We start from the raw sequence: 27971 nt of genomic DNA, 5'->3' as shown, positions 1-27971 counted from the left end.
AATTATGTTTTTGAAAAAAAAAAAAAAACAAAACTGAAGGAAACAAAAAAAAAAAAAACCCAAAAATGCTACTGGAATTTTAAACTAAACAAATATTCTTATGTTTGAAAAGTAACAAAAATAATTATGGCATTATGATGAATTTTCATACTTACCAGACATTGGAAAATAAATCATTTGTCTATCTTTAACATTAACAACATTAAATGAATGTTTTAATGAAAATAATATCATCGACAACCGACAAACAATAAACAAGTACCTACCAAGGCCGTGTGTGAGTTCCGTTAAATAGTTAACACCGTGTACAATTTTTGACACTATTGAGGTGAACAAAAAATTTCAAAAAAAAATTTATTGTTTAAAATTTTTTTTGCCTTTTTTCTGTCATGATACTTCTTTTTAATAAAAAAAAAACACACAAAACAAAACCTTTTGCAAAAAAAATTTAACTCAAATTTAACCGTACCAAGAGCCTAATAAATTTTTAACAGCTGAAAATTTTTTATTCACCTCAATAGTGTCAAAAATTTTACACGGTGTTAACTATTTAACGCAATTCACACACGGCCCAAATAGCAAAATTTTATTTTTAAGCCATTAGGGTTTTATACGGGGTATCCCACAACTTTGCCACAGTTAAGAACCATAAGTCGAAAAACTTAAATAATTTTCTCCTTTAGTTCTGTAGTTATAACGTTTTTTTTCTGATTTTTGGTGTTGTTTTCTTTAAATAGCTCTATTTTTGCCGCATTTAAACTCATTTCAAAAAGTTTAGTACTAGGCCGTGTGTGAATTGCGTTAAATAGTTAGCCCCGTGTAAAATTTTTGACGCTATTGAGGTGAATACAAAAATTTCATTAGTTTGTGTTATTTAACTTTTTAGGAAAATGTTGCTAATGCTTATCACTGAAATTAGAGGTTTTGGATTCCACTTTAAAACAACACTTATTGTAGAGATGAGCTCATAAACATTTTCCTATAAAATTAACCTCATTATTTCTTTAAGTTATGTATATATTATTACCCTTGTTCTGATTTTCTTTTACGAAATCTTTCGTTTAAAAAAAAGAGGTTGTCTGTAAAGCCGGTTTACGGACGATTATTTTACGTGATAACGTCGTAAGAAAACAGGTTGTGTGCTTTTAAAATGAGTCAATTGCAGCGTTTTTTTTTATTTCAAAGAATCATAATTTATAATTCATTTTTTTGATATAACAACCTATAATAAATTTTATACCACCTGAAAGCTTATTGCTTCAAAATATATACATCGATCATGTCTATTAGGCATCTACAAAAAGAGTTAGAATTTTTTTAACGCGATCAATTTTCATCAAAAAAAGCAAAAAAAACTTGTAATTTTATGTTCTCACGCTATTGAATCAATTTTTTTTCGACAACCTATAAAAAATTGTATATCATGTAAAAGCTTATAATTTCACCTTTCATATGACGTTTCAATCTTATTTCTTCGATGCCTAAAAAAAAAGTTAGAATTTTTTAAAACCAACCATGTCGAAATTCCAAACTGAGATTACGGTACTTCACACACTGGTGGCTGTTCATGATCAACAGATCTCCACAGGTGTTTTGAGGTATTTCGCAAGTTTTGTAATTTAATCAGGATGCTCAATAAAGTTAAATCAAATTTGTATTTGCTTTGGATCAAAAGATATAGAACCTGTTGAATAATAAAACTGTATTTTACCGTTATCTCAAAATGTTGACTACAAAATTGATTGAAATTTTGCACAGATATAGTCCTGTCTATTATCTACCTACAATATAAATTTTATTTATCTGTTGAAGAAAAAAAGATAAAAATAAAAAAAGGTTAAAAAAGGTCAAAAAACTTGGGACAAAAAAACTTGTTTTTCCTGTTATTCGGTCAAAAACCATTTTGAAATACCATGTATGCTCACAGTCATAGACTACAATGTTCTATAAGCTTGAGATTTTTTGAATGCTACAAAAAATTAAAAAAAATAAAAACTCACCCAAAAAATACCCCAAAATAAGTAGGTGTTTTTCAAAAATTCATATTTCGAAACTTTTTTTTTTATTATTTTTCAAATGACGTTTTTCATATTGTCAAAAAAAAATTCCCCTACCTATAATCACTACTTTGTCAAAGGTTTACCTCATGTTTTAGTTTTAGAAAACCATTAATAGCTTGGTTTTGAAATTTTTAAGAATTTTTTCAATACCATTGTCAGTCTTGCAATAAATTTATCTATTGATTAAAAAAATGAAACTCTTTACATTGTCGCGTTTAGAAAATAGCCAATTTTTTAAAATTTTGTTTTACCCCTATTTACCCTATTAAAAGTTGGAATTTTTTAAAATCCTTCAAATGTATTTAACTTTAGATTATTATCTTTCAAATAAGCTATAGAAGATTTTTGTATCTCTAATAGTTTATTTTTAGTTTTAATTGAAATTTTTGCCGCACTGCGAAAGTGCGAGAGTGGAACGGAAGAAAATGGTCACTTTTTTGTGGTGGCTGCCATGGTTCATCGATTTATAAGACGGTACCACGTCAAAAGAAGCGTTCCACATTTCAATTCGTTTGCGAACTGTGGTGTCTTAAAAAACTATGGACATGGAGTTTGCTATAACTTTATTTTTTTGACGTTTTCATTTTGTTTCGATGTTGGTAGGTACACTATTTTTGAATTTGTGTGAAAATAAATTCCTGTAACGAATTCAATTCGGAGCGAAAATCAGAACAGGGGTGTACCTATATCTTTTAAAAAATTTGGGATTGATGTCCCATTTCCATATAACAAAATGTTTCAATTCAATGGTACATTAGTTTGGAGTTTGATTTCGGTCTTTGAAATTCGGCCTTATTTCACGATACCTGGTGGAGGTAGAGGAGACGACATTTAAAAAGATAAAAACGGCTTTTACTCGATTGTTTGCGAAAAACACGAAAATTGGTTAATGACTTACCTATATTAACAAAAAAAACTTGACGAATATTGGTGAAAGGTTCTATAATTCTATAAACAAATGCATTTCAAAAGTTATACTAGAAAAAGATAGTTGTTTCGAGCAGGTGGCCATGGCACAGAGGAATGAGTAGATGACTTCAGAGCCAGACATCGTGGGTTCGAACCCAACGGTCGACTCAGAAGTTTTTTCTAAATCGCCAGCTTAACTGAAGCCACCTGTGCGATAACATGAGACAATTGTCAACGATGTCTCCCCCTCTGTGCCACGTAGTTATGTGTTATATGTGTTTCTGTTGTTCTTTCTTTCTTTGTCTTTCTCTTTGTTGTATTAATGTCTTGTGCTGTATCAGCAAAATGGACTAAGTTTCCGAAGCTGTAGTGTGTGTCTAGTCCGTAGATTTATCTTCGGATTAGATTAATATGTAATGTAATGTAATGTAATGATAGTTGTTTCGGGTCCTCACAAATTTTTGTCTAGATGATTTGTTTAGATGAATCAGACATTTCTATTTAAAACTTGTAATAGTTTTGATTTCTATTCCTCCATTGAACAAACCTTCTATAAGATCACTTTAAGCTACCGATGGATCTCCGTTACATATATATTTTTATAAATGGTTTGAATTCTCTATTAGTAAAAACTAATATAGGTAATAACCTTAATAATATAATAGTGATCAAAAGCAGATGCAAGAGCACAAAAAAACTACATAATTTGTTCAATTAACTGCGCTGGCACCATCTTTTTCTTCGATGCATTTAATGGTTGCAATCAAATCAAATTATCTCTCAGGGGCCTACAAAATTGAGCGAATCAAAATTGTTACGCTTTCAAAATAGACAACCTGCCGCACCCAATTACCACAGACAGGTAGGTAGATTACCCCTACCCATCGATCGCTAGATAGATATCTATCTACGAATCTGCAACACAAACAAGACTCAGTCGTCTTTCAACAAGTCACAACCAATTTTTTATTATTGTTTTGATCATGCTCATTATAATACGTATAGCGTTGAAATATCTCCGCCTACAGCTGACACGCTTGCTTGTTTCAGATTGGCCATTCAACCATACAAAAATTAACTCCGCCCGGTTGTCTGCACATGCACACACATATGCGTTGCCGCAGATACAAAAAAATCCAACATAAGTACAAGAGATACCTACGGCAGAAAAAAAGATATCTCCCGATCTACCTAACGACTCGCGAAGATCACAACGGGACCTATGCGACAAAGAACATGGTGAATCTCATAGATACAGCCCGCCATGGCCACGGACAGATTTACTTCATTTTCTTCTTCGGCGAACCGTTTGCTTTTGCTCTGGCTCATCCGTGAGATCGGGGATCTTTTTCGGATGATAGTGTGGGTGCCCCAATACATGCTTTTTTTCGTATTAACAGTCGCTAAGTGGAAGGGAGACGGACCAGCCTCCAATGCTAGTTCTGGTACTGTTTTGTTTGCCTCTATATGCCCAGATTAGCATCTTTGTTGGCTTGGTTGCTACTTCAGTATGTGGATACCCATTCAATCGGAAGCGGTGATGCTAGTTTTCTCGATGCTGGCTGCAGTGATTTATTTGATTTGACATTAGTGCGCTGTTTTGCAGTATTTGATCGGCTTCAGTACGTTTAACGTCATAGATACTTTTTACTCCAAAAAGCTGAACTTACAGTCGAGTTGTTGCGTAAATTATCGGATGAATTGATCTCGCATCATAAACAGACGCGTCTTTTTTCAAAAGTGATCGCACTGATCATCAGTTACGGTTTGTTAGAGATCCAGTGAACTGGTGCGCGCAAATATAAATAAAAATATTCAATTAACGGACATTTTATTATTACTTTGCCCCATAAAAAACTGATGATTAGAAGAATATTAAATTTTTTCGAATATTTATTTAAAGAAAATTAAAAATCTGAAACACCTTTGAAAACAATAGAATTTGCACACTCGATGAGAATTCAAATTAGGTGTGAAGTGAGCACGCGATCTTTTCTACCTATACCTACTTTTCTTACCTAACAATATTATATGAGTATTATATGCATATAGCCTATGAGTTGGTAGATGTTGAAAGTGTTAATTAAATTTTAGTTAGTAAATTGGGTGAATTCAAGTGTAAAAATAAATAAATAAATAAATTAATATATTGTAGACACGATTTTATTTTGTTTCAAGAAAAACATAATCACGATCGAAATATTGTGATATTGTGAACATCGATTTGGATACCAATTGTCATTTGCAGACGAAGAGTTTTTTTGCTTACAGAAATTTGTTTTTCAAAACCAACAAAATGGATCCAGGTTGGTATTACATGATACTTTTTTTTTACTTTTTTCAATAGATGTAATTTGTACGCAGGTATTGGTGTACCTACTTACTCCAATAACTATTGTTTTTGTTTCTATTTAGAACATTTCTTATTTTGTACCTACCTGGTTCAAGAAATACTTACTTATTACAAATTACTTTTCGTTTTGATATCTACTTATTAGTAATTCTGTTAAGTTTTTTATTTTCGAATTGCAAAAATGTTTTCAAAAACTATGTTAACCGTTGAATTAAACATTCCAACTGCCATTTCTTAATCCAATTTTAACAACAGTTTTTTGCAGTTAAGTTGTTCAGTCGGTATTTACCATCCAGTATTGTTCGAAACTATCTGGATGTGTTTTTGTCCTTTCAACCTTCTTTAAAAAAATAATATCAATCAGATAAATTTTGAAAGAAAAAAACAGGTACCTTCTTACTATATCAAATGCAACCAATCTTCAGTATCAAAAAATTCGAAATAAAAGAATTCCCTTTATCATTTTGAGTAAGAAGAAACAATACTTGCGACGGAAAGTGACCAATTCAATAAACGCATCTCAAAGTTTTTACGTAGAACTGGGCATAACAATCGGAACATAACGGATGTTATATTCTGACATCGAACGAATAGTTCAGAAATCTTCAATAAGTTTTGCTACTGAGAAAAAACTGGACTTTCAAGAAAAAACGGTTCCAATTGGGTCTTGGATAGGTATTACTTTTCTAATAGATTTTTGTGTGCTGAGTGCGAATCGGAAGTCAAAATTTTACTGACACGTCACGTTTTTGAAATACATTATTATTAACAGGTCAAAAACGCGTTTTTACTTACACCACCGTAAAAAATTTGTTTGCAAATCTTCTTATGCAATCTCAAGACGTAATATTTTATCATTCTAAATATATTTACATTTTTTTCAAAATGAGTTTTTTCTAAAAAATATTGCAAAAAGATATTTATGATATCTCAAAATCATAGTACATATGTACATATAGGTAATAATGAATGGTTTTTTTTTTAAATGCAAATTACAGTTTACGACTTCTGATTTGGATTTTAAAAAGCAACATATTAAGGAAAAATGTATTTTTTTCATCAAACCTCAAAAAGATCTTAGAGTATTGAAAATTAGTTTTCGAGACTTTATAGTGAAAATAGTGATGAGTATAGCTCAAAAAATAGATGTGACAGAACAAAACTGTAAACAGTTTTCAATTCAGTACACTAAAGTCAATTAAAATCACCTTACAAGGTTCTTGCTCCCAACTTTTTTGTTATTTTTGCCGACAAGTGTTATTATAATTCTTCCAACTTACCGTGTTAAAATTGAAGAGTTAATATACTTAAATACTTAACCAAAACATTTCGCCATTTTATCGTTATGCACAAAATTGAGCATTAGCACTTAAGCCATGCAAATTAAAGCAAAGTTTCAGGTCTTACAAACTAATTAACCTTTTCAAATGGTGATAAATTACTCTTTACTATTTTCGAAATAAGTTTACAGTTGCGTTTTACAAATTCCAACATTTAATTTATTTATACCAGCACAAGTTAAATAAAAACACCTAATTGATACCAAAAACCCAAGCTCTGACAACCAGTGAAATCTAGAAATCGTGTAAAAAATCACAATTTTGCTTAGTTGTTCGATTTTTTGAGAAATGATTAAAAGTATTTTGATCAATCTTCAATTCAAAAAAATTTGATGAGTTAACCCGATATTAGACCCTATGATCAAATGGACGAACATTGTACATGAGTTAACTTGGAGAAGATGATCTCGCATTGAAAAACTGGGCCCAAGTTTTAAAGTAAGAAGGTGTCAAAATCTTAAAAAAATGGTTTAAAAAAAGTTAAGTTTGATGTTTTTGAGACGCCTGGGCTTTTTACAACATCTCGCACTCTACCATAATAAGCCTCTTTTTTAGAAAATACCAAGTCTTTGTTGTTGATTTAGATGGATATCTTTTAAGTAGAAAGATGCATTCCCAAACTATTAAAAATATTGTATGTCGCCCAATAAACTAGGGCATAGAGAAACTGATTTAAAAGTAAAATTCTGAGAAAGATTTAAATTTTAAAGATGGCGTAAGAGCAATCATTGTAATCTTTTTACGGAATGATCCATCTGTACAATCGTAAAGTAAAGCCAAACTCAAAAAAGGTTCCTTAAGAGATATAATTAATAAATGTTTAAAAAAAGGATATTTTATTTAAATATGAACATAATTTCAAAAATGCCCATCAAAACGAACTTTGTTAAAAAAAAAGAAAATATTAAATAATTTAATTTATATTCAGCATAAGAGAAAGCGATTTTTAATATTCATATATATAATATTTATATTCAGCATAAGAGAAAGCGATTTTTAATATTCATATATATAATATTTTTTTCTAAAAAATGTTTTTTTATAGAAGAAATCAAATTTCATTTTTATTTGGAATTTAAAATCGTTTGAGTCATTTTAAGAGAGAATTGTATGTTTTTCTTAAACACTTTTCAAGAAATTATACACTTTTATAATTGATTTTTATAACTGGCTCATAAGTACTGGTCCCATATGTATAAATAATAATAAAAAAATCATTCGCGCATGGTCAACTAGTCAGCTTTACATTTATAGAATAGAACAATGGGCATAAAGTTTTATTATACAAAAAAGTTACGCATACACCACAGTGACCCTCTAAATTGTTCATTTAATCGCTGATTAAATAGCATAAAAAGTTGACTTATGTTGACTACTCACTGAGTTTGAGTCGAAATCTTGTAAACCTATAGATCTGGTAAGCATAAAGTGCCAACATAGAAAGCGTTAAAAGTGATGTTTTTTATGAAAATGAGTCATAAAACAAGCGTAAGTTTAATTCTCTTACTTAATTGGATAAAAATAGTACACAAATTTAATAGCAGGTGCCAAATTTGAATGTACTCAAGACTGCGATTAACTTTTTGATTCAGTCTTTGGGGCTTTAGATCAAAGCTGTAGGAAATAGTTATGTTTTTTGACAGGATGTTTGTCGGTAGAGCAGTTTTTAGGATCATTTCAAAATAAAAACACTAAGCGCCAACTGATGTTTATAAAAAAATTATAAATTCTCATCTATTGTTATTGTGATTGTGATCTCTTCTCTTTCCGCAACAGAAAATGGTATTTGTTAAATATGAAAATTAAACTTTAGCTGTAATGGGATTCAAGTTTTCTGTAAAACTTTTATATTTCTTTCCCAAAAACTGCCGTTTGCAAATAATTTATTTGAATGTTAACATTTATTTTTAAATTTGTTTTGAATCTTTTAAAAAATAGTTGGTAAATTAAAATTTTAAGCTAATTACTTTTGAATACAATTATTTTGTATCCTGAACGCTTTTTTTTTATTTTCATGATTTTGGAAGGAATTAAATGACAAACTTAGTATTTTGAGCTGAAAAATATTTAATACGATTTCTATAAGCTACACTCTTAGTCAAGCCCTATCTAAAATCATATACCTCTGTTTCTGGATAAAATCTAGACATCCGTTTATTTATGTATTCGTTACGCATATACCTTAGTAACTCTTCTTCAAGGTGTGTGCGAACAGAATGAATATAAAATATTTACTTATTTATACCTACATGAAAAAATAAAGCTACTGCTGCTGCTCGCATCTCGCAAATATGTCGTTTTTCATAATTTTAGTATGTAAGTGACTTCTACTTAATGGCAATGCACACAAAAATCCATAATATTTTTTTTACAGAAGAAGACGAAAAGATGACATCGTGTTGGTTTTTTTTCCTTGGCGGCGGACATTGCTTACTTTTAATTAAAATGCTACTCCATCACGTTGTGTCGCGTCACCGCGATGCCAAGTTTACTTGTTCTTCTTGTTAGTTTTTTACCTCTCACACATGCTCTTCTACATCAAATATACACACATATTTAGATAAATATGATAATGAATGGAGGACTGACTTGACTTGATGTTGATCGCGCACAGTCAAGTCAGTGATGATGATCATCATGGATGAGAGCAACAGGTGCCGGTAGCACTTCAGTTAACATTATGCCCGAAGCATAAAGTAATTACAAACAATGGCGGCAACCCGTTGAGGTTTAAGTTTTTTTTTTGAATATATTGGCTTCAAGTGCAGGTGAAGAATCACTCTGTAAACAAAACTATAAAGCTACTTACTCGATTTCAATGCATCTTATTATTAACTTTCATGGATTTCATTTCTTTCTTTTTTGTATTTAATAGTTTTTGCTTAGTACCTATACATACCTTACCAACACATAAGTTTGCTTCTATAAGGCTTTACAGCTTCTTCTGTTACTTCTTTAAGGATTTATAGAACCAAAAATGTTATTTATTTGATCTTTGGGGGTTAAAATAAGGGAAAGAAATAATTTATTTTATACATTTATTTTTATACATAATTTTATACATACATATCTACCCAAAATGATTTGAAGATGCCAAATTTCTAATTTCAGAACATCCCTCTGCCACATATTAATGCCATCAAATTTTTATTTTAGACTCAATGAGTCTAAAGCTAATACCTAGGGCAATACTCATAACTTATTTTTTCATTGGTAGAACCTCATATGGAGGAGTAAAAGCTGAAGTGAACCAAGTCATAAAAAGTGAATTCGGAGATATTACGAGTTAAAGTAAAAAAAAAAAACGCCACCTTTGAATCTTATAATGAATATTTTTTTTTTGAACAAATGACAACACTTTTTGACCAAAATAATGAAACACCTTAAAAGAGTTAAGTCTTGCGCACATTTCGATACTAGTTTTGGATTTTTATTTTTTTTACTAGGTTCGTTACAGCTGTGAAACCTCCATATACAAGAAGTTTTGAGTCTTCGGTCACTTTTGATTTCATTTGGAAGGTTACAGATAGAATTTTTTAGTGTTGCACATATTTTGTTGCCTTTAAAAGTTCAAGTAATGAAAAATCTTTGCTCATATGATATGTGGTTTTGAGGTATCTTTCAATTCCCAATCTAATAAAACTAAAACTAAAATTATTCGGCTTTCATGTAATAAGTTATTGGCATTTTAATGGGTAAATTTCAATCACTTTTATGGAAAGTTTAATTTATGAAGTTAATACCAAAACAATGTTCTCCATTTTGTTTTTAATCTTTTCCTAAGCCTCGTAGAAATAAAAAAAATCATGTGTGCAATTCACACGTGGTGAAAGTGAAACCTTAAAAATCATTTTTCTTGCAAAAAAAAAATCGAAAAAAATCTATCTTTTTTTATCCATGTTTTTTATTTGACAACCTATAATAAATTATATATCATCTGAAAGCTTATTTCACCTTTTATATGACGTATCAATCATATTTCAACAAAAAGTTATAATCAATTGATTTTTCCTGTCGCTTTTTCGTTTCATCTTGTTTCAAATCACTACGATACTAAAGAAGTTTTCACTTCAAAAAGTATGTAAACGTACCTAATCAAGTGAGGCGGAGTGTAATTATGTACTGCCACTACCATGCACAGAGTGCTGGCGCTTTGAACAATGTATATCAAAATAAATACAAGAATATACAATTTTTTTAAAGATTTCGTTCGTAGCTTCATAGACGCATGAGGAGTTCTAATTCCTTTTGTATAGGTACGTAATTTCCTCAAACTCAACATCAACAAAATCCCACAATATTTGACAGCACTACCAAAAGACAGAGCTGTTTCCTTGTACAATATTTTTCGACGAACCACGAAATGGATAACCCTATTATAATTAGTTGCCAAGAAAAAACAACCTTCCACTTTTGTTGTGATAAAAAAAGATTTGTTGAGAATTATTGTAGACAAAGGTTATTCTTATTTGTTCATCTCAACTTTATACAAACATCAGATCAATCTGCGTCTGACAGTTTCACTTTGGTGCAGTTTGTCGTCAGAAGGAATAAAAAGTGTTTTTTCTTTCTAAATTAAAGTGCAATGATTTTGTTATAAGTGCATGTACACACTATCTTTGTGTTAATTTTCTTGCATTAAAATTGTATTTTTTGTATGTTTGACTTGCTCTTGCTGTTGTATGTATATTGAGTTTATTAATTAAACTTTCTATTTCATGCCAAATTTAAATTCAATTTGTGCTTGCTGATCCCAGAAAACTAAAAATATGTAGACATTATGTATTCGTATGTAAAATGATAAAATGTATCTTTTTCTAAATTCATATAGGTAAGAGAGAGAGATTGTGTGTGATGCATTCAAAATGATCAATAAATTGCATTTTTGCGCTTATTCCACGAAAGACGTGAAAGATGCTCACTTACATGTTCTTGTAGGTATAGTCTGTTATTTTTAGCTTATAGAAATGTGTATAATGTTATTCTTTGAAAAGGAATTTTTATTGTTTGTTTTGTTTTTATTTTACAATTATTTTTCTATTTTCTTATTTTAATGAAATATAAATGCTAAAGTTGATTAATGCATTTTAATTTATTACATGCAACATTAATAAAAGAACGTGTTAATTAAAGAAGCACGAAATATTTTTCATGTTTTTTTTTTTTTGTTAATTTTTATGTAAGAAATAAATTTATTTTCACTGTGAATGCAGGACATGTTGTGCATTTTTTTTATTTACTTAACTCAATAGATATTTTTTTAATTTATAAAGAATGTTATTTTTCTTTTTATTACTACAATTATATTCGGATTAAAGAGTTTATCGTCAAGGCACATGCCTAAAAATGAGTTACCACTAAATTGTTATTTTCACCTTCTGTATTTTCTAATCAACTTTGAGTTGTATTTCTATGTATTTTAAGAAAATTTTAGACTTGACAAATGGTTTGTTTTGAGAAATTCTTTCAGCTGCATTTCGAAGGAATCCATCAATTTTTAACGAATCAAATTTAAACAAAAATAAATCAGAAGATAAATCAAATCAGAAGATTTATTTTATGCTAAAATATGAATGCAAAATGTAAATTGTGTATTTTTGCTTCAAAATGACGAATCGAGCTCTCCCTCGATGCTGAGAGATTTCAGTTATCATAAGAGTTGATATTTGTACAAATATTGCCCTTCCAAAGGCCATGATTTTCCACAAGCTACTTTTGCTAAAAGCAGTATTGTAAAAAATCAATCTTTACCAAATTGATGAAATTCAAAATTAGGCTTACAGCTAAGTATACACGATTGGGAGATCTTCCAATATTCGCCGATTTTTCCCAACAAATTTTAACCAATTTTCCATCGACCATATGTAAACATCCAATTTTATCTGTCAAAAGTGACAGAAAATAAAATGCACGACTGGGGTCGCACGTACTTGCTCTTATGCTCAAAGTAACTCTAATGTTAAAGCTTTTTATTCAAGAAAATTAGGAAAAATTTAATATTTTCAAGAAATTTCATAGGTAGTGTAAAAAAATAAAATAAAATTTAAATGATGTTTAAAAAAAAAAAATCAAGTATGCCATTTTATTACTTTTATAAAAATGTATTTTTAGAAAAAAATTTTCGAAAATCGTAGGAGCCATTTTTTAAAAAAATAATTTTTTGTATTTCTAACATTTTTCAAAAAAAAAGTTGGTATGCCATTTTGAAGAAATAATTAATTTACACATAAAAACTAAATTTCAAAATTTTTCATCGATCCGTTTTCAAAAAATTGATTTTTCAAAAAAAAATTTTGAAATATTTCTTAAAAATCCAAAGATGTGTTTTTTGAATTTAAAATTTTAATATTACCTTTACTTATATATAAATTTTCATTGAAATCGGGATATTGTTGTACGAGATATTCAGAAACAAAAAAAACCGTTCTATGACAGGTACCATTAATAACGGTACACAAAATATTTATTTTTATTTCAAAAGTTGGGTCTTATGTGTAATACTACACACAAAAACCTTAATCAAAATCGTTAGAGCCGTTTTTGAAAAAAAAAATAACTTTTCTATTTCCGTTATATGGCAGGTACCGTTAGTTTTGGTCATAAAAAAAAAATTTCAATTTCCCCTCTAGGGAAAAAAACTGCTAACTACCAAGTTTGATGAAAATCACTTCACTCGTTTAGGCTGCAGCTCCAGATAGAGACAGACACACAGACAGACAGACAGACAGAATTGCCGGACCCACTTTTTTGGCATTCTCCATCATCGTAATGTCATGTAAAATTGTCATCTCGAGTTCGATTTTTTTTACGAATCCTAAACTTGCCCTATAGTACCTATATCGCAAGTAAAAAAATTAGCAGCCAATCTTTTGCCAATTTTCTATCAAAAAATTGGCCGATTTCTTACACTTGCATGAACTTGTTTAAACACACAATTTTACTTATTTTCAAATAATTGGACTATTGTTGAATAGTAATTGGTCATTGGATAATGTTCTTGCCAATAAAATTGTCCAATTTGCAATTGCAAAATTGGTTTCGATTTTGTTTTTGTTAATTTCTGAAAACGTCAATGCCTTTTCGCATCCGGTTTTCTGTTTTTGACTAAAAACTTATATGCGAATTGAAAACAACGTTATTATTCAATTACATAAGATTTAGAAAAAAAATAATTCGAAATATATCATTTTTTTATTTTTTTTGTAATGTTTTCAAAATTTAAAATTGAAAATAGATTCTTTAATTGTAAGTTTAGTTCTTTAACAATTTTTTTTTTTAATTTTAAACTGAACTGAAAGAATAGACCCCCGTCCCATGCGATTTTTTTCTTGATTCAACCCAACTTCAAAACAAGTTTCATTTTCTCTCATATAAACATTTCTGCCCAAAATCAGAACCACCAGATTATCCGTAGTTCTACTTTTCAAAATTGTTTAACAGATAAACAGGTTCAGTAGGTATATAATATCTAAAATTCTGTATTTTAAAGTTCTGGATCTGAAAATTCTATGTTCCAAAATTGCATTTATAATAAAAGAAAGAAATATTGTATTCAAAATATTTGATGAACAGAATTCTGAATTTTTAGAATTTTAGAATACAGAATACATAATTATAAATTTGATTCATATAGCATAAAGGTACAGAATTTTGATCACACAAAATTAAAGCTTTCTTCTTAAAACTCCAAATTTATGAACATAAATCCATTCTTTTCAAAATGTATAATGTTCTTGCAGTTGTTCTGTCATCTTATTGAATCAACCTACACTGTGATATAATGGAAAATTAGTTTAACCCAGTTTTCTTCGATACACCATTTTCGACTTAATTTACCGAAACAAAAGTTTAACATAAAAATTAATATTTATTGCAATTCAAAATGAAAAAAAAAAAAACAATCTTTTTCATTAAAATACCCCCACATTTAAATCATCAAGATCCAACAAGCACACCATTAAAGAATCAAATCAAATCCATTGGTACAATAATCATCCATCCGCCAAAAGAGTTCGTGATTGTGTGCCAAGGATGGATTGGATACTACAAGTAGATAGGTATATGTATATTTTTGTTCAGAAATTAAATTTTTCGCATTACAAATTGATTTAATTAAAATGCTATACTCAAGTCTTGAAATATTTTGCGCTCTCCTTATGCCACAAAAGTGGGCGATTTATTATTTTGCGCCCAGTTATAATACTGCACACCTAATTGCAATTTGTTGCATTAAATGTGCGATCGTGTTTTCACTCTACATGATGCCGCTAAGGAAGTGCAACACATCTACAACACAGTTGTTTTAAAGAATTTATGTATATAGATTTGTATATGCAAGTGCTTCCGAATGTGATGTTTTTCTTACTCAACAAAAACTAAGAAAAACGATACAAAAAAAACGCTTTGTCAACGAAATAAATGACTTCATAAATCAAACGGAAGACATTTGTGAGCTGCAAACAACATTTACAAGATTTGAATATAATCCCCTGGCAAGTCGGGGGTCACTAATGAGCATCGTGCAGAGAGTTATTGTGAAAACATTACCACAATGACTTTGGGAACATTTTCGTTGACAGTTCCAACACACATGCCACTTGTTTTTGAGAATGATTTGGTGATTTTTGAAATTTTTTTCAAAAACCCAAAAATGCATTTAAAAGCAGAGCAAGATAGGTACTCCTATAACTTTTGATTCCCAATGGTATATTCCAAAAGGGTATAACGACCACAAACCAATGCAAGGATCAATGTATCTGTCTGTAGAAGATGCAGACGAAGGTATTTTGAAAATGTTTTAATGGTATCCGGTGGTGGAATGTCATATCGCGTGCGGACTATGTTCTAGAAAAACAGATTTATTTCAAAGTTGGACTTCTGTAGAAAGCGAGATTGGTTTTTGTTAGACGAAACACTTGTCAATTGAGTCCCCTTCAAATCGAAGACGAGAAAAGATTAATGAGAGAACATATAAGGTCATGACAATTGGCGCATGCTGCACCCTGACAAAAATCAAATTAAAAGGGGAACATTGATATGGGGTAGCGATTGAGAAGCTAGTTACAAAATAATATATGTTTGTGTAAGAATTGTTGTGTTGGATCAATTTCTGTATTAAACAAAAACATTTTAATGAATATATTTCCGAACATTTTTTGTTATTTAAATAAATTTTCGAGCGCAGGCAAAATTCAATTAAGTTCAAAAATTAGGAGAGAAAAGGCTGAAAAAAGTTTTAATACTTATGTAGTTTTTACTAACAAATTGATAGAAACTATAATCGAAAGAAGGTAGGTAGAGCATAAATGGTGCCAATATTAACTCTTTAAATCTTAAAGTATAGTACAACAAATAAACTTTACAACAGAAAACTGGTCCCTATACCCGTATTATGAGGGCAACAACATTTTACATTTTCGGAACAACACAATTATGAATTGAAATTAAAATAACACTTTAAAAATCTATGCAATAGCTTAAAAATGTCTTCGACTAATAGAAATCGTTATCGATTACTTTTGCAATATTTAAATTTGGAATTTGGAACCTTTGCCATTTTAAGTTCGGTATTTTTTTTTTTTTTAAGATCTCTAACTTATTTTAATAGTGCATATAATATTTTTTTGGTGTTTGGTTTTGAAAGTTTGGCAGCTCTGAATCGCGGCCTTGTATGGTTTTGGGGGGTTGTTAATATTAAAACTCGCGTTGTTTAACCCCCCAAAAACTAAAGATACAAGGCTGCAATTTAGAGCTGCCAGACTTTTGAATTAGTTTATGTAGCTTAATTCATTATTTCATAGTTAAAAACACTGGTTACTTTTACTAAAGGGTTCAAAATAACGGTATCATTCTTTGGTTCGTATCTTGGTTGACTTGTAATTTTTCTTTGTTGAAACGCTTGGTGATAATAAGTTTAAAACAAAAAACTGTATTGTTTTCATTTGCAACATGATGCCGCATTTTGAATTAGGATGTCTAAAATTGAGTTTATCTAATAACTCCAAGACTGTTAATTTTATTTTTAAAAAACATTGTGGTGAACAACATATAAATATTGTTTCTATGGCAAAAATACAATGGTTAACGTCAGAATCTTGAAAATCGAAAACCGAAAATACAAAATTCCATGAAAAAAAATTATTTTATTTTCGTAAATTTGGCTTTTCCGAGTTATGGCATTTTGGGATTTTGGTATTTCAACATCCTCGTTTTATAGGATCTATCTAAGATTAGGTACAATCAAAGACCTATCAATTTATGTTTGGAATTAAGGAAGACTTAGAGCTGATTTTAAAAATTTTGGAAATTTGTGGCAATAACTTTATAGAAAGGGTCAAATAAACGTACCTAGCTTCGAATCTAAACATCAAAGAAATTAAAAGAAGAATTATTTTGTAGAATTGAATGGAAGAAAAATCAACAAAAATTCAAGAAACTAATCTTAAGTCATAAATTGTTTAACTAGTATTATAGCTTGCGGTGTAAATTTGTTTACACAACTATGCCTTCAAAAAATAAACATTATACTCGTATGTAAATGAGTAAGTCTGGTAGGCAATCAAAATCATTATGATATTAATTGTCATCACATGCGGAGAGCGTGCCATTTGAATAATAAACTAATAATTTGTATATTAGGCCTTGGTCATGTCATGAAGCTTATTTTTTTAGGAACACATAGGTACCAAGAAAACTACTAAAACAACCAATTAAGTTTTTGATTTCAAAAAGTAGGTACTGTGAATGAAATTTAAACTGATACAATACACCTTTTTAATCTTACAAGCTGAAAAAAAAAATGATCTACTAAAGTTTTATCAAATAACCTTTTCGTTCGAATTGGTTTGTACTTTATTTATTTTCAAAACGAAAAAAAAAAAACATATCTGCATCGCTACATGCATCTGCCTCATTAGTTCAATTATGACGACAACTTAATAAACAAAAAACCCACATCCCAAATAAACTATGTTTGCACAAAATATTAATGCACAAACAAACATTCAAGCCTCCACTTTTAGAACACTAATCTCTTGTTGACATTAATTTGCCTGCCATTAGCCACTTACAAATTTTGGTTTTGACTTCCGTTATAAATTTCCCAAACAAAAATACCAAATATTCATTTGCAAACCCGAAAATATTCATCAATTTTTGCGGGATATTCTATGGATAAATCAAATACGGGTAGGTACGAACGAGAATCATCCTTCAAAATGGAAGAAACTGATCAATTAGGAAGAAACCTTTAAGTTGAAAATACTTAACAGCATAATCGCAAACAGATGAATCAATCGACCACCACCGTGTTGTTGGTCCATTATCCCTTCAAGTCGTGTCGTCAACAACAACAACTACTGCCGTAAACGTGCAACCACCGCCGACGATGAAGATGATGATGACGACGACGGACATCATGAATTCTGATGTTTGTTCGTCTGTCTGACTGAAAAATAATGCCAACAATATTGATATTTCGGCTACCGTCGGTATTGCTGTATAAGTGCCTTTCCGATACCGTCGCATCTTGCCTACAACGACTTTACTCCTATCATGTATCATAAAATCTTAATAAGGTGTGCAAACAAATCCGTGTCCTCGGCGGATGCTGTTGTGTTACCGCGCGATTCCCTCTCAATGCACCCATTCGCTCTTCAGACAAAAGTCGAGGTCGACTTTTGGATTACTCCAAGGCAGAGGTTAGGTTATAGCATCTCAAGATATAAACACTTTCCGAATCTTCATCGAATCTTTATTGTTGTTGTTGTTGTCAATTTTCATTCGGAATGGTAAAGGAAAAATGTTTCTTCAGTACACAGTCCCGAGTAAACAAAACAAAAAAAAAAAGTCGATGGAAAAAAACAAGTAGCCCGACTAGTAGCTTACTAATGTGCATCTTTATTCCAGCGTGTGATGATGACCGCTTTATGTACCATAAGTGATTTTCACTACTCCTTCATTTTTGGACTCCCTTTGAGCTATTGTTGTTCATCATCAGATCGGAGACCTCCAATGGTCCGAAGAAATATACATACGTCTACCGCTTTGCTACCTATCATACTTTTGTGGCCTTAACAAATTTTAAACAAATAATTTTGTCGGCTACTGGCTTTTATATTTATCAAATGACAGATATTTGTAGATACCTTTGAGCTATAACACGACTAGATACCTGTTTGGTGATGAGAGATTTACTTAGTTTTGTTTGTTTACTGATTCCATTAAGCTTTAGGCGATTTATTTAGATTTTTAGAGACTCTCTTTGAACTTGATGAGTTTTTGGCAGCAAGCCATATATATTTTCAACTTTGATAAAGACCAAAAGTTTGCGTAATTCGGTGAACAAAATTCAAATTAAGCTTAGTGTAGTATTAAAGATCAGTTAAGTGGTGTTGAAAAAGGCGTTGACAATGATTGTAATGATGTTTACCTATCTGGGTGGTCTTGGCCCAAAGTCATTGATGAAGAGTGTTTAACACTTATTTATAGCTTTTGATGTTATTGTAGGGGAAAATGATTTTTAAGGTACCTTATTCTAGTTAATTTTGTTGCGATGAAATTCGTTCCAGAAAAAAATGAAATTTGTGTTTTATTTTACCGTTAAATGAAATTTTCTTAGTAGCTGACGTAGAAATCTTCTACCGTTTATTTGGAAAGAACTTTAGTAGGTATTAGGTTCATAGGCACTTAAAAACGCGATATTCGACAAGTGACATTTTTTTTTTCTATTATTATAAATCATATTGCATTAGACCTTAACTAAAATTACAACTTGAGGTATAGTAGAGTAACTAAAGCAAATTATTAGGGAACCCGGCCGAACAGCTCTGATTTTGACGATTTTTTTTTTCAAACGTAGGTAATTAAAAAAACTTTAAAGTCTACAGATTAAAAATTGCCGGTGTTGCCGTATTGTTTTTTAAAATTAAAATTAATTTTTTTTTAACTTAACCATTTTTTTTTTGCTTAAATTTCATAAAACAAATGATAGCAAAAGATTCTCTAGGTAATTTAAGGAAAATATATAAAAGGCAGTAAGGGACAATCTTCCATCGTTAAAGCGATAAATGCAATTTTCTAACATTCTGACCTCAAACACAAAAACAATATTTTGAAAACAACGGCAACACCTACAATATTTTAAAATACATTTTTAAAAAGCCAGAAGCTCATTCTTATCTCTTAAATTTAAATCCACTAAATTTAATCAAGACTTTTTGAAAAAATGGTCCTCAAACTCAGAATTAAAAAAAAAATGTTAGGTATTAGAAAAATTTAAAATGACTTTTTTCAAAACTTTTTCTAATAAAATATGAATTTATTTAAAAAAAATTTTTGGCCATAAATATTATCAGTTGAATTTCGAAGCAAAAAAAGTAAAATATATCACACTTTTGAAAAAAAAATGAAAAATTACTTCAATTTCAATGGTTTTTTTTTTTATTAAAACTAAATGTTTGCATTGAAATAATTAATTTTCTCAAAGACTGTGGTAAATAGGAACTTTAAATTTTTGCTATTTAACTTTCAACAGTAAGGGTTATTAAATGAATAAAAAATAATTTTATGTTTAGATGTTGAACTTTAAAAAAAAAATAAGTTACATTTTTTTTCAAAACTTTTATTAAAAAAAGTTCTTCGAAAATGAAATACTTTTTAATTTTTTTCATAAACAGTAATACATATTGACATTTCCTTTTATAATTTGAAATAATAATAAATGCGGCCAAAAAAATTTGAAAATAAATGCATTTTATATTACGACCAAGTTTAAAAAACGACATGTTAAAATTTTTTCAATAATTTTTTTGTTTCAAAAATCTGAGTTCAATTACCATTCTTTCAAAAGCCGTTCATTCAATTAACTTAATTTTAATTTTACATATATGACTAAGCTTCTAGCTTTTAAAAAATGTATATTTGAATATTGTGGGTGTTGCCGTTGTGTTCAAATATTTTTTTTTGTGTTTGAAGTCAATCAATAAGAAAATTGCATCTATCGCTTGAACTATGGAAGATTGTCCCTCACTCCCATATATTTTTTTTCCTTGAATTTCCTAGACAATCTTTTGACATCAATTAATTCATGAAATTTAAGAAAATTTTTTGAAAAAAATTTGTTTTTGTTCACAAAAATCTTCAATTAAATTTAAAAAATCAAAACGGCAACACCTGCAATTTTTGATCTATAGACTTTAAAGTATTTTTAATAACCGACGTTTGAAAAAAAAGATCATCAAAATCTAAGCTGTTCGGCCGGGTTCCCTAATATTGCCAATTTTTGAGCTTTAGTTACTCCACTAGTAACAATCTTTTCAATAAATAATTGCTAGAAAATCAAAGCCCTGATTTTGAAATTCAGCTTTCGGCTGCCTTGTTGTTCTTAGACGTTCTACACGAATCATTGGCTTTTTGGGACCAGTTACAGATTTTACTGTCTCTTCGAAAAAAACACCTTTTCACCTAAATTTTTTTATGAAAACTCTTTATTCTTGCTTTCTATTCCAAATTCAATGTTTTCACCCAATTTCATTAGGGTTACCCATCATTTTTGTTTTCACTCAAAAAAACACCCTTTTAACCATGATATTTTTATAGACACTGTAGATTCTTGTTTCTTATCTCAAAAGTAACTTAATTCCTGAATTTCACTTGGGTACCACTAGTATTACTCTAGTATTGCACACTTTTTCAAATATACACATATTTTCTCTACACCTAAAAAAAACACCTTTTCACATGAAAAAAATTTATAGTTTTACTTTATTCGTAATTCCCATGGGAAAGACAACATTTTTAATAAATTTCGTAAGGTTAACTTTTATACTATTGATTTTATCGGACTTATCGCGGATTTCCCTTATTTCCCCAAAATAGCACCCTTCCACCTAAAATATCTTTATAGACTTCTTAGATTCTTGGTTTCTATTATAAATCAAACTTTTGTACCAATTTTCATTGGTGTAACAATTTTTTCCCAGTTTTTGTGCTACTAATGGTACAAGAAATTTTTGTACACTTTATGGATTCTTAATTCTTATACCAAACAAAATTTTTTCACCAAGTTTTAAAAATTAATAAAATATAGGTCAGCTGTCATGATACCTTTCTCACACACAACACAACCCACCAAAAAAAAAACACCCTTTTCCCAAAAATATTTTTAACAACTTTATGAATCCTTTGTCCCTGCTTTATCTAAAACCTTCATCCCGAATTTTGTCAGTGTAGCATGTTTTTCACATAGGTTTCTGTTATATTTTACCTGTTGAAGTCAAAAAACAAGCACCCTTGTTTTTAATCGGCAATAACTTTTCTTAGAGCAATCGTATTGACTTTATTTTTATGTCATTAGATTCAGCATCAAAAAATACTTTGAAAACATGTGTCATATGATGATTGATGATATTCGACAAACAATTTTTTTCAGTATATTTTTGACCTTCACACCCTCCCTCTTTTCCGCGAAAAAACACCCTTTCACCCAACTTTTTTTACTGCAGACAACAACCGAATACTTTTATTAATTTTTAATAATCCTTTATTTTTGAAGGGTCAAAAATTAATGAGTTAAAAAAAAATTTCCCTGCAAACCAACAAATTAAAAAATTTTAGTTCGTCCTTAGTTGTTGCATATGCAAAGTAGGTACTATGTTACAAAAAAAAATTCACTTATTGAAAAATTAATTTTTTTAAAACTTATTAATTTTTCTTGAAATTTTGTTTTGATATGCTCGTATAGGTTCTAAATTTTTTCTGAAACATTTTTGAAAACTTTGTAGATATACAAAATATGATTTTTTTGAAAAATGGCTCAAACATATCTTGAAAAAAAAATCCAAAGTTTTTTGTTGTAGGTAAACAAACTGAAATGGCGTTTGGAGGGCAAAACCATTCAACAAAGTAGGTATTATCTTAATTTTAAAAACAATTTTTAATATTTTATTACATTTCTCAAAAGATTGATGTTAAATTAATATTAAAATTAGTCTTTAATGAATGTTATAAACAGCTGAAACATTCTAAACTACTTTTACCATGAAAGCAAGTGCGATCTAATCTTGCATTTTTTTTTTGATTAAAACAAAAGTTAATACATAAATATTTATTCAATAATTCAAAATATAAATTTAAAATATACAATTAAACCAGAGCAACACAAATCACAGCTATTTATTGTATGTGTATGTATTTCTCTGAGTCAGAGTCAGTCCACTCACATCTTCCCACTACCATACAAAGCACAATCGTAAAAAGGCTAATTAAAACTGTCTTAAAGAAGCATAACCGCATAAATTCTGGGAAATTGAAGAATACAATCGCGGTCACTGTTTGAAACAATTCAACGGATTTATAAAAAAAATATAATTCTATCGAATGTACGAGTATACATTTGATCTAACATATGCGGGGCATAGGGTGGTTTTTCTTTGTTTTTGTGTGTTTCTTCTTGAATTCAAAGGCGGTATTTTCATGTTTTTTTTATTTTTGAATTTTTTACTATAAGATACAGTCACAGTTCATTAATATGATATATTCATAAGTCGAGTTCAGCCCATTCAAAAAGGGTAAAAGCCTTAGTTATGTTCAGTTTTTTTTTTTTTACACAGACATTTTGTATTTTTTGTATATTTAGTTTACGTACATATCTATAAATTTGAATTTTTCTACAATAGTAATTGTAAATTTAATTAAAATTAAAAAAAAAAAATAAGAAACATACACCGACTATTTCCAATTTTAAGATAAATACAAAACTAAGCCTACTTTTATTTTGTATTTTTTAATTAATTAAAAAGAACTTAAAATCTCAATATCTTTTCGAGCTTATTTTTTTAGTGATATTTTTTTATATTCTGCTATTTTTTGTAAGATTATATTTTACCTCAACATATTAGCCCTTACCAGACATTTTCATTAAGCTATAAATCACAAAAAAAAATTAAATTTTGATGAGACGTGTCGCCAAGCAAGCATCAAGATGTTTTAAAATAATTCTCAACAATTTGAATTATTATGTTGGAAGAACGTCAAACTAAATGTCTAGTCAACATGTCGCTCTCCATCAGCAAGCATATCAAATGATAAGAAAATCATGTTGAGCTCCCATACCTATAATACAAGCATAACGTATTGACAACCTTTTCATGACCTTTATGGTTTGAGATTCCAGATAACCTTTGGTTTGATAACTGCTTCCTATATTAATTGTGTGTTTTCCCATAATTGACAATACTAATTATACGGTTTAGTGATAGAGTTGTTAATTTATTTGGTTCAATAAATAAATGTCTCCTGCTCGTACGATTTGTTTTTTTTTTTTTTTTGTTATTTGCTATAAGTTCTGTTTATAATTTGTTCATCATATCTTCACCAAGGGAAGATATGATGAAAAATCTTGATGTATCAATCAAGCATATTCAAAAAAACGATAGTGAAAACTACATTTTGCGACTGAAATTTTTTCTTTCACCTCTGATTTTTTAGGAAGTTCTCAAGATATTATTTGTCTCTGGTTTTAAAAAAATAAGAAGAGTTCTAGATTGTTATTATTAACGAAAAATTTCGTGAGCTTTATCGGCATAATTCGAATTTTTTTTAAAACATTTTGGGAATTTGAGGGTTATCTTTTAAACATAATAAATTGGGGCTCTAATAGGGTTCGAATGTTAATGTATTTCAGAGATATAAATCCAGTCATAATAGGTGTTAACCCTGGACATAATTCAGCCTGAAGAAAATCGGTACATAAATAACTACGGGCAGGTAATGTAGTTACCAGATAAAAGGTTATGGCTATGATTCTGAAAACCTTGAACCGACCAAAGACAAAATTAAAGCGTTTTATTTTTCATGTACAAAATAGACGCAAAATAAAACAAAAACAATAAGATTCTCTATGGTTTTCAACCAGGAAGGAGACCTTATTAAAATAATCGAGTTTTCCTTATTGTTTTAAAATCCTCACTTGTAGGGTTTTGAAAAAAAAAAAACGACAAATAGGCCGGGAATCGAACTAGAGTCTTTAAATCTTTAGTCGCACACCTTACCACCTGAACCAACCTGCTATGAAAATATTGATCGCGATTTTTGTTCTAGTGCCAAGATGAAAACTTTTTAATAAGATTTTCTCTACAAAAAGAATAAGAAATCCTTATAGAAAAACCTTATTAATCGCTGCTTTTAATAAGATTTCCTTATAAAATATATGGGCAGTAAAACAATAAGGCAATCTGTTAGTTTTTAGGTTTTCATATTTTTCTCTGTGTTGTAGTTCTGATTTTTGGCAAAGTTGTTTATCCAATGAATTATTGTCAAAAATGTATAAACTTTCGGTAAATACCCGAGTTTTATTTTTTATCCCTTCAGGATAAATCACCTGCGTTCAAAAAATAAAATGCACGACTGGGTCGCACGAACTTGCTCTTAGAGTTAAAGTTGCTTAAATTTTTAAGACTTTTTATATAGAAATTTGAAAAAAAAAAATAAAATTCGTTTAAAAAAAAAAAAATAAAATAAAATCTGAAATTAAGTTGCCCTCCAAAACAAGTATGCAGTTTTGATTGATATATTAAGATGCATTTTTAGAAAAAAAATTTTAAAAATCGTTAGAGCCGTTTTTTAAAAAACTAATTTTTTATAAATAATTTTTTGGAAAAAAAGTTTTAAAATAATATTGGTATGCCATTCTTTAGAAATCACTAATCAACATCTAAAAACAAAATTTCAAAAAAATTCAATGTCCCGTTTTCGAAAATTTGATTTTTCAAAAAAAAATTTTCAAAATTTTTTTAAAAATCCAAAAATTATTTTTTTCAAAATCTTATTTTTGGTTTATATTAAAATTATATAAATGCTTCTTCACAAAAAGTTTGGTTGAAATCGAATAAGCAGTTTCGAAAATAATCGGATTTGAAAAAAACGGTTCTATGGCCGGTACCGTTAATAATGATTTTCAAAAAAAATTTTTTCATTAGAAGATAGACCTTAGCTCAAAACTAACATTTGAATTTTTTAAACAAAATCGTTAGAGCCGTTTTTGAGATATTTCAATTTTACTTAAATCGGTATATGACAAGTACCGTTATTTTTGGTCCAAAAAAATTAATTCCAAAAACCCCTCTAGAGAGTCGCCAAATAACGCTACATACCAAGTTTGGCATTAATCAGTCCATCCGTTTAGGCTGTAGGTCCTTATACAGACAGACAGACAGACAGACTGACAGACAGACTGACAGACAGACTGACAGACAGACTGACAGACAGACTGACAGACAGACAGACAGACAGACGGACTTCCGGGACCCACTTTTTTGGCATTGTCTACCATCGTAATGTCATGGAAAAATGTTATCTCAACTTTTTTTTTTTTGTACGAATGCATAACTTGATATATAGTACATATAGGTACTATATATCAAGTTATGCAAGTAAAAATACTGAAAATATTATGTGTAGAAGTGATAGTGACATCAAATTGTGAATAAACTTGTTACAAATTTGAAACAATATCCATTCAACACTTATTTGTTTGTTAAAATTCGATCACTTTTATTTGATATTTATTAATCGATTTTAACAAACATTTACCAAGATTACAATAAAGTATATCTTAAATAAAATGCACGACTGGGTCGCACGTACTTGCTCTTGTAGTTCAAAGCATCTTTATCTTAAATATCTATTGGAAATTTAAGATTTTGTGAAGAAAAAAAAAAAATAAAAACAAAAAAAAAAATCGAAAGTTAAAAAAAATCAATTTTTTAAAAATTGTTTGAAAAACTTTTTTTTTTAATTTTTTTTTACATTTTACACTTCAATACCTATGATGTCTGTAAATTTTGAAAAAATTGACTTATGCTTTGATGAAATATATGGACTTAAAAAACATGTCAATTTTTGAAAAACGGCAACGCCATATTTCCGCTCTTGGCATTTTTTGAGAAAAACTAAAAACGCAGTTTTGTTGGAATCAATAAGAGTACTGTGCACACCAAATTTAAACGAAATCGTTAGAGCCGTTTTCGAGAAATTTGAAATACCTCGAAAACGTTATATGGGAGATATGCGTTAAATTGGAGATATTAAAAAAATAAAAAAAACGGACCTAGGGAATTACGTAAAAATCATCTGTACCAAGTTTCAAGCAAATCCATCCACCCGTTTAGGCCTTAGCTCGATGTACAGATGGACGCACAGACGCACAGACCGACGGACGGCATGACGAAAACCACTTTTTTGATATTCTCCATCATCGTAATGTTGGTTTTGATTAAAACCTCGATTTTTTTTTTCTACACGAAACCAATACTTGACCTATAGAGCAAGTAAAAACGTAAATGTGATTTTTGAAAGTAGTTACAGTTAAATTTTAACGATTTAAATAATTAAACAATTTGGTTGATTTGAGTTAAAGTTCAAGTTAAATAATTTAAGAAAAGAATTTAAGAAAACAATTAAGATTACAACAATTAAAACAAAATTTTAACCAATTTAATTGAGGCTATGAGAGCAATAGTGGCGTAACCGGTTTTTTTTTCAAAAATGAGTTTTTCATAAGAACTTGGTCTCTTAATATATCTACTTTATTACAAAAATAGATTTATGCAGCTAGATACACTCAGAACTAGATGGCACTCAAAAAAGTGTTGTTTTGAAAAACCCTGTATCTTAAATCACTCGTAGCTCAAAACTTCCTCTTTGTGGCTTACGCCACTATTGTTCTCATAGCCTCAATTAAAGAATTAAGAAGTCCTAACGCGTATAGATTACAGTTGCCAAAATCTTAATCTATTCAACTAGTATGCATACCTTCAAGATCATCGCGACCCAAGTTGGAAAAACTATATCCATTAAAATTTAAAAGGAATCTTAGTAAATTTTTTAAAAATATTTAAAATTGAAATAGATCTTTTTTAGAAATTTCTCAGCTCTTTTTATTGATATGTACAAGAATAACCGAAAATTTTTGTCAATTTTCAAAACGGTATCGAACGGTATTAAACGGTAATCGAAAATGCAGTTTTATTACAATCATTAAAGGTCACTTAATGCACTTTTTTTTTTAAATTGTACTAAAAGAGTTGGATGTCTAGTTTTAGGACAAATAATAACAATTAGCTATATTAAACAATATATTTTTACAAAAACTCATAACTTCATCAGATAGATTTATGCATACCACATATAAGAATCAAAAGAAAACAAGAAAAAAACACAAGAAAAACAATTACAATTCGTTCCACAAGTAAATGAGTGACTGTTTGATGTAAACGCGCCCTAGTCCCGGAATAATAAGTCAGTTTAAAC

The 27971-nt window shown here is 29.4% G+C and overlaps 1 protein-coding gene across 1 annotated transcript in view; it reads left to right on the top strand.

Annotated features, from left to right (window-relative positions):
• The first annotated feature begins 4478 nt into the window (after positions 1 to 4478).
• The window catches only part of LOC129914293 (paired box pox-meso protein), a 33352-nt gene continuing 9859 nt past the window's right edge, over positions 4479 to 27971 (top strand). Inside the window, exon 1 of the mRNA XM_055993464.1 lies at positions 4479 to 5275. Within this exon, the coding sequence (XP_055849439.1) occupies positions 5266 to 5275 (10 nt within the window). The 5' untranslated portion in view covers positions 4479 to 5265. The remainder of the gene's footprint in view (positions 5276 to 27971) is intronic.

The sequence above is a fragment of the Episyrphus balteatus genome, chromosome 3, assembly GCF_945859705.1.
Source record: "Episyrphus balteatus chromosome 3, idEpiBalt1.1, whole genome shotgun sequence".
NCBI lineage: Eukaryota > Metazoa > Arthropoda > Insecta > Diptera > Syrphidae > Episyrphus > Episyrphus balteatus.
Note: the sequence above shows the minus strand (reverse complement) of the source record. Positions and strands in the feature narration are given on the sequence as shown.